General features: G+C 36.5%; 1 protein-coding gene across 1 annotated transcript; it reads left to right on the top strand.

Moving 5' to 3' along the window:
* The first annotated feature begins 255 nt into the window (after positions 1 to 255).
* On the top strand, positions 256 to 1,794 carry LOC113337187. The gene has a single exon (XM_026582892.1). It carries the CDS (start codon positions 256 to 258, stop codon positions 1,792 to 1,794), a length of 1,539 nt encoding a protein of 512 aa, XP_026438677.1.
* Positions 1,795 to 12,340: the final 10,546 nt, after the last annotated feature.

The following is a 12,340-nucleotide window of genomic DNA, read 5'->3' as shown; positions in this document are numbered from 1 at the left end:
ACTGGCCGTGAAAAAGGTTCCAATATTCAATTTCTTGGGGCCCTCCTACCTACATTTGAGATATACTAGGTTGGTAGTAGTGGAGTTGGTGAGTGATTTATGTTTACGCTTCCGTAGGTGAATGATGGGAAAGTTGTTGATTAATCTGTCTTGGGTGATGCATGGGTGCTTATAAATACCACATGATTTACATGCAGAGAAACACACAACCAAGAAATTAAAAGAAGAAACTAGTTGAGAGTAAGTAAGAGAGGAATGGAAGCAGCAGCAACTCCTACCACCTTCACTTCTCTCAGTGATGAATCTACTCTGGAGTACGTGCAGAAGGAGGTACCATTAGAAAGTCAGACTCCTGATTTGAATGAGAATGATGCGGTTGTTGAATCCATGATAACAAAAACAGTACTTCCCAAGTACGTGATCATCCAATCAAACCAAAACAATACATACTTGCACCTGGAGAATGACAATCCATTTGTGACTAATGCGCTCCGGTATGCTGGAGAGTACAGTTTCGATCTGGACACCAGATTTGAGGTGGTTCCAGCGACCACTGGAAATGGACAGATCCATGTCCGGTCTATGAAGAACAACAAGTACTGGGCAAATTTCGGTACGTCTTACAATTGGATCACTGCCATGGCCGACAAACCTGAGGAGAATCAATCCGACAAAAATTGCACGCTGTTCGAGCTTCTTTCCAAAAGCCAAAGCAAGCTTATGATCCGCCATGTCAACACCAGCAAATATGTAAGGTTTTATATGAATAGTGGCCAACCTTCTGACGGCTTGTTGAATTTATCATCAGATCGCTACGATGAAGACGTGTGCACCTTCATTGACTGGGAATCTGTCGTTATGTTGCCTGAGCTTATCAGGATCAAAGGCGTAAACAGCGGAAACCATCTTAAGGCCTTCGCGGACGGATTTATGGACTTCAGTAGACAAGCCGATAATTCCTCATTGTTTGACTACGTGGTATCGCCAAGTCGAGATGGAGGCATCTGTCTGAAGAGTGCTTACTTCGGCACCTATTGGACGGATGTGGATGATAGTACATGGGTATTGTTAAAGGGGGATTCCCCCACAGTCCATGACACAAACACCGTGTTTCTCCCCATGATAACTAGTGGAAACCGCATCATCATAAAAAGTTTGAAGAGTGGGAATTTTTGCAACAGACACTCAGCAGATGGCAAGAACGACTGCCTCGCCACACTTAATAACTATCCCGATGATTGGAGCTACATGGATATTGAGGAGCCTGTTTTCTCAAGGAAGATCAATAACGTCAGATATAACCTTACTGATGCAAGGATTTACGGTGAGAAAAGCATTGCTCTTATCAGTGACGATTCAAGCAACAAAACAAAAAGTCCCTTAACGTCAGAATTAAATCTCAAGACTACAGTGACCAATACAAATAATTGGAGTACAAGTGTGTCGTTGAAACTTGGTGTCAAGATGACGTTAACCTTTGGTGTCCCGCTCATAAAATCCGGCAGTGGTGAGTTTGAGATATCAGGTGAGGAAACCAGATCTTCCCAATGGGGAGAAACGGAGACGGAGAGCATTGAAGTGGGGTCTGTGAGAACTATGACTTTGCAACCTATGACTAGGTTGAAGACGAGTCTGTTGGCAACACGGGTTTCGTACGACATACCATTCTCGTACACTCAGCATGACATCTTAATGAATGGGAGTAAAAAAGTTACTGAAAAGATCGATGGCATTTTTACTGGCCACAATGGCTACAACTATAGGTACGAGGTTGTCCAGCTTCCTCTCGAGTAAAGCTCGCTTCGTCTGTCTGTGGTGATGATGATGGTGGTGATCATTGACCTATTTAATGGCCTTACCTTGCTTGTTCCTTTGTTTGGTTTTGCTTCTTTATTTGTGTGGTGTGTTTGTTTTTCGGTATTTTTTTGTCTGGTGTGTTTGTGTGTAATCTTGAAATTCAATAACATGTGTTAAAAGTAAATTGACTGCGCCATCATAGATGGTGGGGAATGAGTGTGTCTGCCAAATGCCATTGCCATCCCTAAACAGTGGTTTTTATCCCGATAATTGCACTAAAAATAGCGAGAGGTTGGACTGTTTTTTCTTTTTTTTTGTTCAAGTCATTATTTCTAGTTGTGCACATCAATCACTACTAGTCTAAGGAAAGGGGTGTATATGCATGTGCGCCAAAGATCCGTCAAGATTAAGAGAAATTTTCTGTTTAGTCCTAGAACCCGACCCGGGATTACTGTGTAGTCCAGCGGGATAAACAAATTATCCACTGGTTCAAAAATGTTTAAAAACAGTGGCAATTACCTTTATACTCATAACACGGGATTATTTCAGTTCCTTTTTCTTTTTTCTTCTTCTCAGTTTTCAGTTTCTTCTCTCTCAGTTCTCTCCCTTCTTTCAAATTCAGTTACCGAAATTTGAAATCAATTACAGGAAAACGAAATCGACAAAGGTCATCAACAACAATTAACGAAATTTGAAATCGAAAATCTATCAACAACAGTTACAGAAAACCTAATTTTCAGACATAATTTTCATTTCATTCAATTGAAGAGAGAAATGGTATTGAATAGAAAAATTAAGAGGACAATTACAGAAGAAAACACTTCTCCAGCAAAAAGAAGAAGAAAAAACGATGATGACTCACCAACAACAAACCCCGAAGAAACACCCCATGATGTTACTCCTTCACCAATAACAAGAAGTAGGAGTAAAGTTGTTACTCCTTCACCAACAAAGAGGAAGAAACATATCGATCAGAAAATAGGTAAGTTGTTGTCGTTTTTCTTTTTCATTTCTATGCTCAATGGAATCACTAGATATTTGTATGTAGTGTCTGATATACATATTTTCATATGTTGTATATGTATTTTGAGACAACATATTGACATGCAGTGTGTGATTCATATGTTTTTTGTTCAATAGAAACACAACATCTCTGTGAGTCATATGTTTTACATGTTTTTCATCTGTTGTGTATGTAATTTGACACAACATATTGACACGCAGTGTGTGATTCATATGTTTTATATATGTACTACATATCAATATGTTGTCTGCAATTTGTAGTTATTGATATGTAATGATAGCATCTCAAATTGATATGTGTGCTACATATTATTATCTGCCTGTAATATGTAATGTGTACAAAACTTTTGGTTTACAAAAACAGCAAAAACCAAAGGAAAGAAAGCAGCTGTTGCTCCTGAAGCAAAAAGCAAAAGAAAAACAGCAGCGACAACTATTAAAGCAAAAGGAAAAACAACGACAAAGGATGCTACTCCTTCACCACCAACAAAGGGGAACAAAGCACTTTTCCTGAGAGCTGCTACTCCTTCTCCAAAAGGAAAGGGAAAAGAAAAAAGAGGGAAAGCAAAAGCGCTCCTGAAAGAAGGTTTGTAATGTTAAAACTGAAGATAATTCAATCTTAAAATTACCAGTATGTAGTTATAAAATTGTGGTTCATATGTAGTTATCAGTATGTAGTTATAAAATTACCAGTATGTTGTGGTATTTGATATGTAGTTGTTTCATGTTCATGGTAGATACATTAACTACATATTTGGTATGGTGTAGGGGAAGAGAAGGGGAAGAAAGCAGTTTCCTTCAGAGCTGCTACTCCTTCACCAAAAACAAAAGGGGGGAAAGCAAATGTAGAAGGTATGTAGTACAACTACATATAAGAACAAAGCGTATGAATAATATGTATCCTTAATAACATATGTTTATGAGTATGTAATGATGCATTGTTGTGCTTGTTTTTGGTATTAAGTGTTTTTACATTTTTATTGTATCAAAGCAGATACATATGCCATACGTACTATTACAAATCGATATATAGTTAAAATAATACGTAGTGGTATCTACTATTATATATCAATATGTAGAGGTAAATACTTGTACTCTCATAATATATTACTTATTAATATGTAGAGGTAAATACTTATACTCTCATAACATATTACATATAAATATGTAGAGGTAGATACTTATATTCTCGTATGTACTGCTAATAATATGTAGTTTCAATACTTGGTAGATATTACAACTACATATTGATGATGTAACTACATATTTGATATACCATATTGATATGTACTGTATTAGTTTTTGGTTCTTGTTATTGTGTAGGTGCTAATAAGCGTAAGAAAGGAGCTGGAATACCACGAAGTTTATACCGTGGCGGTTTCAGGGGCTTGTGGGGACTTGCGAAGACTATTAGGACCACTAAGAAGGCTATTGCGAAGTCCACTGAAAACCTTGAGTTGAGTGAGTTGCAGCTGAAGATGATTTCTGAAGCATCATTCGGTAACCTGTTCCTAATGTTCTGGTACACAAGATTTGAGTTGGAACATTGGTTGAAGATTGAAGATGCAATGACGAAAATGTTACGCTGTTACGTTAGGGGTCAAGATCCAAACAAGCTTAGATTTTTCTTTAAAAGGCATGGCCAACCGAATGAGCTAGTATCCACACCAGAAGAAATGGCACTTATTTATGGGATGCCGAGAATTCCAAATAGGGAATATCTTGATTATAGGCTTACCCAAGTCAATAAAAAGAGTGGATGGCGTGAAACAGAATTTTTCAAAAGGACTTTTCCTACTGATATGAAAGCTGGTGATAAAGTGACTAGGCCAATGATTGTGAAGGCAATCTTGAATATCCTTAAACGAACACCAATTAATCTGAAAAAGAAGAAGTCTGATGAAGAGTCTCTGCAAAGCGTGGGTGATCAATCAAATGAAGATTCTGAAGAAGACGAGGAAGATGCCGAAGATCTTGTTAGGCTTATCTGCTTGTATATGTGCACTTCATTATTTTTCGCTACAAGTGATGCAAACGCTTTGACTGAAAAATATATTGGTTTCGTTCTTTATCTTGAGAAGTCTAAGAATATTTCATGGCCTGACCTCATCCATTCTCATTTAGAGAAAGAGCTGAATGAAAACGTGGAATCCGTAGAACGCACAAATGGTTGTGCTATTTATTTGTTGGTAAGAATCTATTTATTTGTTTATTCTACTTCAAAATGTTTTTGTTTTATGTGTTTTCTACATTTTGATAGTATATCTAATACTGCATATCAATATTTTGCAGCCATGGTTTGCGGAGCATACCCATTTGGTGGTGCCCGAGGATATAGTGACAGAACCTGCAGGAATGTATGTGCCAAGAGTGTCTAGGTGGAATCATACAAAGATATGTGCTGAGTTCCTAAAGGATATTGATCTTTCTGAGTATCAGGTAAACTTGCCTTACATATTTTGTCATAATAAAAATATATATTGATAAGTACACGTAGTTCGACATATTGATATGTAATAATTAGCATATCAATATGTAGTAGTTATTAGCATATCAATGCTGCTTAGGTACAGTGTAGAAACTTCAATTTCCCATTTCTTTTCTTCATTTCAATTTCATGAATCATGATCAACTAGGGCTTCTACTTTCTTCTCACAAACCCTAGTTCCTTTTCTTCTCTTCTCCATATGTGTTTCCTCATACGACTGATCTTAATCTAGCCATCCAGGTAATCTTCTAAATACAAACAATTAAATTTGCTCTGTTTTGATCATATTATATGTTTTCATTTTACATTTACTATTCATCTTCATCATACTACATAGAAATGGCTCCTAGAAAAAAGAAAACCAAAACTACATCAAGTTCGCTCTACCTAAATCATGCTTATAAGAAAACCCATGATTTTTTTTACTCAGATAAGAATGCAATCTCTGAGAGATACATAGATTATTAGTTATTAGCATATCAATTTGTGGTGATACATATTGATATGTAGTTATTAGCATATCAATATGTAGTTCTCCCTGGTAATATCTAATATGTAGTTGCTTCTTTACATTTATTTGATTTGTACCAGTTCCATGTTGATTTCAAAGATGAGATAACACACGAAGAAAGACAAATCCTTAATCGTATTTCAAGAAGGATTCAACAGGAAGCAAATGATGATGCTTTTTGTTTAGATGAGAATTCCGAATCGGAAGAAGAGAAAGAAGAAGAGGAAGAAGAGAAGGAAGAAGATAAAGAAGAAGAGGACTCAGTATTGGGGGGAAAGATTGGAAGATTAAATACGATGATTTGAGGAATACAATATCTTCCAAATGGAGTGAATTCAACACAATGCAGCAAGAGGGCGAACCGGTTGACGCTTCAAAGCTTGAGTTCATGTTGCATGATATTTACCGGAAAGCTTTCCCTTTGCAGAGAGAAGCCAGCCAGGAAGATTATGTTAGCTTGAGATGTACACCTACTCCAAGAAACCCCAATGAAGAGTTGAATGTGGACCAAATAGTTGAGAACGAAATGCAAGGTTCTCCGGAAGATCAAACAGATGCTAATGTCAACATTCCTGAAGTTGGTTTGTCAACACCGAAAGATCAAACTCATGTTAATGCCACCTCTGAGGTTGAATTGTCAACAACTTCAGTATTGAAGTTCCATGATGTTGAAGTCCGCGTTCTGAGGTTAAAAATTGGGCTAAATCTAATTTGGAGAAAAAAGTCAAAGAGATACAAGAGAAAAAGGAAAAGAAAACACACAGGTAAGTAGCATATTAATATCTATCTGTGACATATCAATATGTAGTGGTATCTACCATTACATATTGATATCTAACAGTACATTCTTGTATACCACTATCTATCTGTTACATATCAATATCTATCTGTTATCAATATGTAGTGGTATCTACCATTACATATTGATATGTAACAGTACATTCTTGTAGTGGAACATATTTATATGTAACAGTACATTCTTGTGGTGGTATACATAGAAAAACTCAAGCTAAGTAGGTTTTTGTTGACAGTTTCAATTGATTTTTGCAGGTTGATCAACTTGAAGTTAGGCAGGAAGCAGCAAAGGAGTTGCTTACAACTATGCTAGAAACGAAGTCTTCAGTTGTAGTTAATTCGCAGAAATTTCCAGAGTATAACGCCGGATTGGCGGCGGAAGAGTTTCATTTGCTGGATGTACCTTTGTTTACTATGATGTCGAGTTTGGAACACATTGAAAAGCTGTCTATGCCAGACTTTATAGAAATGGCAAACTCTGGCATTGGTGTTTATGTCGAAGAGTTTGCAGACCTCCTTCCAGATAACAACGAAGGTCTTTTTGGTATTAACTTACGAGAACAATTTGATAATCTGTTTGGAAGAGATTTGCGGCCTTTACAAATTCCACAAGAAACAACTGAGCAACAAGAACCCATTGAACCGAAAGATGCAGGTGAAGTTACAGGTAAGCAACAAGAATACCTACAACCAGTTCAAAAAGTCATTTGGAGGTTGCATCACAAGATCCTTTGGATGTTTCATCACAAGATGTTCTGGATGTTTCATCACAAGATGTTCTGGATGTCCCCTCGCAAGATATTTTGGAGGTTCCATCACAGGTGAATGATATGTACTAAAAATCTCATTTTGTGTAGTTAATATTACACTACAAATCACTACATACTGATATGTATATCAGTATGGTAGCACTAGAAATCATATACCACTACATGCTTTCAAAAATGATTAGGTGATGTAACTATGTTTTATGCAATATAGATATTTACATATTTTTTTTGTTGATTAAAAATGCAGGAACAGTTTAGCACAAGAAGCCAGAAACAAAAAATGGTAAAAGTGAACAAAAAGCGTGCTACAAAGCCCGAAAAGCAGCAGGTAACAACACCCACCAGACCTGTTACTCGTTCCCATCCTGCAAAGAAGGTAGATGATATATGAGAGTGGAAGTAAGTTCTCACCATCATATAAAGGACCGAAAGCTGCAGCTGCAGAAGCACTACCACTAAACAAAAAGAGAAAGCTTAAATTGCGCAAGTATTTCCGGAAACTGACTAAATCACCATTCTATAATGACATGAACGATGAACAAAAGAGTACTCTTTCCACATACATCAATAATGCAAAAAATCTTAGGTGAGTTCTCAGTTGACACTTTTATATTGATATGTACTATTAGTTTGTGTATGTACTTTTGATATACATACATATTTGTATAAAAAATACTGAGAAAGACATATCAGTATGTACTGTTACACAAAGAATACTAACCTTTACGTCGTTTATTTTCTAGCTCAATTGCTTGGAGAGTGGGAGAAGGTGGTCTTTGTGTAAGTGGAACTACAGTTGATGACTTGGTGCAGAACGATTTATTAGAACAAGATCTTCTCAACTACGCACAATACAAGCTTAACACCAAATTTCAGAATGAGCAACCGATGCACGAAGTATACAGGAAATACTTGCCTGTGTTGCATCTGGATCCATCCGCTTGGGTAAGTTGTTATCTTACACGCATATTTACTACAACACATATTCAAAAATTAAAAAAGTATGTAGGGGTAGGTATACTACATATCAATATTGCATAAAACAAAATTAGATATAAACTATTTCAAGTACATCCATGTTTTCAGTACAATGTCGAGTTCCCGGATAACCTCAAAGGAGCAGCACATGATTCTGTTTACAAACCAATATTGGCGATGGATGAAAGTATCAAGAAGATTCTTGTACCAATGTGCCACCACAATCTTCATTGGACGCTACTTGAGTATGACTGCGAAAAAATGGTGTTCAACCACTACAATTCTTCTAAGGCTGAATGGGGAGGTATTTGTTATCCACACGCCTGCAAAATGGCAGATTACATGTACGTACCTATCAACGTGTACTTGATGGAGAAGGACAAAGTAACAATGAAGAATGTAATAGTGAATGAATGTGAAGCACCTCAACAAGGGGGTCGCCAGACTGTCTACTGTTTGTGATGCATTTTATGAAGATGATGTCAAAAAGAAAATATGTGGGAGTGCCTTTGGGAGATGATGAAGAAGTGCAAGCGAAGATTCGTAACAAAAGGGTCCCGTTAGCATGCAAATTGCTGAAAGCATCTCCACCGGAAATCAGTTGGCAGATGACATAAAAATAGTCTTACTTGCTAAAAGTAATCTGACAGTACATATCACTATTTAACTATTTTCTTTTCTTTTTATTCTTGGTTTCATTTCATTTCATGAGTTCAAGAATGTTCAAAAACATATATCTAATATGTGTGATTTTTAATTTGAATTTGGGTTTAACTTTAATGTAGTGATATTTCAATTGTGTTACTTAAACATGATTTTGTTGTTGATACGAGGGGGGCTGCCCCCTCGACCCCCGTGAAGATGGTGAATCAGCTGGAAAACCAAAAGATGTTCTAAATAATCTTAGTGGAAGATGGTTAAACCACAAACCAGTACATATTTAATTGTTTTCTTGTTACAAACATCTAGTATGGTTACACTACAACCACTACATATCAGTATGTAGTGGTAGATACTAACACTACAATACTGACATGTAATTTCAGTATGTAAATACTTCACTACTGCTGATAGATAATGACATTTTGATAGACTTAAAAACATATTTCATTATTCGAAAATAACTACAATAACTACATTTTGATAGACTTATAATGTTTCAAAAACCAAAAGATGTTCTAAGAAACAACAAAAACAGTATTTTCAGTACACTTGTAATGTATGTACTGTAAATGAAATACTTATTAACCAAATTCAGTTGGTACTGACAAAATCAAAAAGAAAAACGGTAGAATAGAACAAGGGCTAGAGGAAAGAATTGTGGAAAAGGAATCTGGCAACATCATCGATATAACATTCTGCTGCACGTTCAAGCCTGTGATAAAAGAAAAAGAGAAATCAGAACACTACTTGCTTAAAAGTACATTGTATTGTATCAAACTTACTTAATTAAGACATTAATATGTATCTGACTGAAATACATACCTGACACAAAATCATTCTTCAGAAAGTTCATGTCGGATAAGATTGCATGTTGCCTTGTTGTGATGAGTCTTCAAATTACAGTTTGAACACTTGACAGATTTTCTACTAGTCTCAAATGCAGACTTAAAACGTTTCCCCTTTTTCCTGCCTGGTGGAGACCTAATTACTTCTGCTGGGAGAACGATATCATCTACGTGATACTCATCGGGCCTGTGAGAAAAAAACAGTATCATATAAATGGAATGAACCACAACTACATATGAATATGTACACGGTATATTGTTCCTGAAAAACAAATATAAAAAATGTAGTGGTATCTAACATTACATATCAGTATGTAACATCCATATGTAAGTAGGTTTATGTTGATAGTTTCAATTGCTATTACATGTGTAAGTGGTCTACCATTACTATTGTTATGCAAAATGTACTGATTAAAGACACATACCTGTCGTGGTTAGGAACGGGTCTAATAGCTATTGAATATAGCTTACGAAAAGTGGTAACTTTGAAATAATCTTCAACGTAATCAAGAATCTTCCTCCAGATCTAGTAATAGCTGCAGTAGCGTGCGAGCATGGAAAACCATAAACGCGCCATCGTTGGCAAGTACAAGTTTTTCTCTCTAGATCTACCATATGAGATCTGCACAGTACATATTCATGTGTTATTTTTCAGTACACCTAATATACACAGTACATATTTATATGTTCTCACAGAAACATGGTACTTAAAAAAAAGAAAGAGAAAGTAAATAACATTCAGATGATAGAGATTAGGGGTAAACGCTAACCTTGGAGAATGCACTTCATAACGATTAGCATCTGACTGGCTAACTTTCCAGGGACGGCCAATTTGGATGTGTAGTTCAAGCAAGGCTTGATACGTAGGGGTTAGCAGTTCTGGGTCCATCAAGAGACTCTCTTCACGACGTTCTGACATCATTTCCATCATACGTATCCTACACGACAAGGGGATAGCAAAGTCTGTTATACTAAAAATATACGTAGATTAACAGAACATATATGCTAATACTGTTACAAAAAAAAACTAATATAAGCTTGTACTGTGACTAAGGAAACTGATACAAACCTGATCGAGTCAACGAACGCACACGCAGGTAATTTCTTCTCTTTGTTAATCCAGCTATTGAACGATTCAGCAACGCTAGATGAAGTGTAACCATAACTACAACCCTTGAAGAAAGCATTGGACCACTTTTCTTTTGGAATGTCGCGGCAGTAGCCAGCAACCCAAGGCCTTCCCAAATTAACCATTTCTTGAAGACCTTCCTCGTATGTTGCAGGAGAAAGAGCATATGTCGCCTTTCGGAAAGCATCAGTCACTTCCTTATACTTTTCGTCAGACTTTGCGATAGGTAAGTTTTTGTCCAAATGGAAGTAACAATATCTTTGATGAGAATCAGGGAACTCTTTGGGAATATATTTAACCAACCCTTCACCTCGGTCAGTCATAAAAGTGATTGGGCGATCATCATTCAAAGCCTCCTTCAGTTTCTTGAAAAACCATTCCCAGCTGATATTGTCTTCACCAGATACTAAAGCAAACGCAAGCGGATAAAATACTGCAAAAAGGAATTACTAGTTATGTTAAGCAACTAATATTGACACTACTTATGGACATGCAGTTGGTTTACCTCTTTGTTGATATGTGAAAACCTGACACTACATAATAACATGTTAAGCAACTGATTGACACTACATTTTCACATGCAGTATGGTTTATCTCATACTCAGTAAGGTGAATATGTAGTATGTAGTATGGTCAATACTCATTGTCAGATAGTGAAGTAAGATCAATATGAGTGATCTAACTACCAGACACTACATATCAAAAAAAAAAAAAAACTAGTTACCTTGATTACCATTAAGACATGTTGCTGCCATGAGACCTCCTTTAAAAGTTCCAGTGAGAAATGTACAGTCACAGAAAATCATGGGACGACATAGTTTATATCCCTCTATATAAGCTCTAAAGCAAACAAAAAGTCTATTGAATCTTTTTGTAGCATCATTGAAATCGAAATCAATAAATGACCCAGGGTTTGTTTCCCTAACAACATTCACCCACCAAGCAAGATCAGTGTACGACTTAACATCATTACCAAAAATCTGTTTATGCGACAACTCAATTGCATGATATGCGTGGTGATACTGGATTTCAATTCCACCACTAACTTTAAGATAATCTATGATCTCTGCTGGTGTTATGCGAGGGTTGTGCCTGACCGTCTCATGAATTAGACTGTTCATGAGTTTTTTTGTAACTCTTGGATTCTTCAACATATAACCACCACCACAGGTGTGTCTTCCCACATATTCCTTTATCTTAAAAACATCAATAGAACTACCAATGGCAGTTGCGTGAAGCTTCCATGAACAACCGTTCACACTACATACGGCGGTGAATCTTTCAAGGTCATTCTTCTTCTTAATTACCTCATATACAGTTCTCATGCAGTATTTTTGGCAT

This window comes from Papaver somniferum, unplaced genomic scaffold (assembly GCF_003573695.1).
Source record: "Papaver somniferum cultivar HN1 unplaced genomic scaffold, ASM357369v1 unplaced-scaffold_158, whole genome shotgun sequence".
Classification (NCBI taxonomy): Eukaryota; Viridiplantae; Streptophyta; class Magnoliopsida; order Ranunculales; family Papaveraceae; genus Papaver; species Papaver somniferum.
This window is presented reverse-complemented; position numbering and strand designations above follow the sequence as displayed.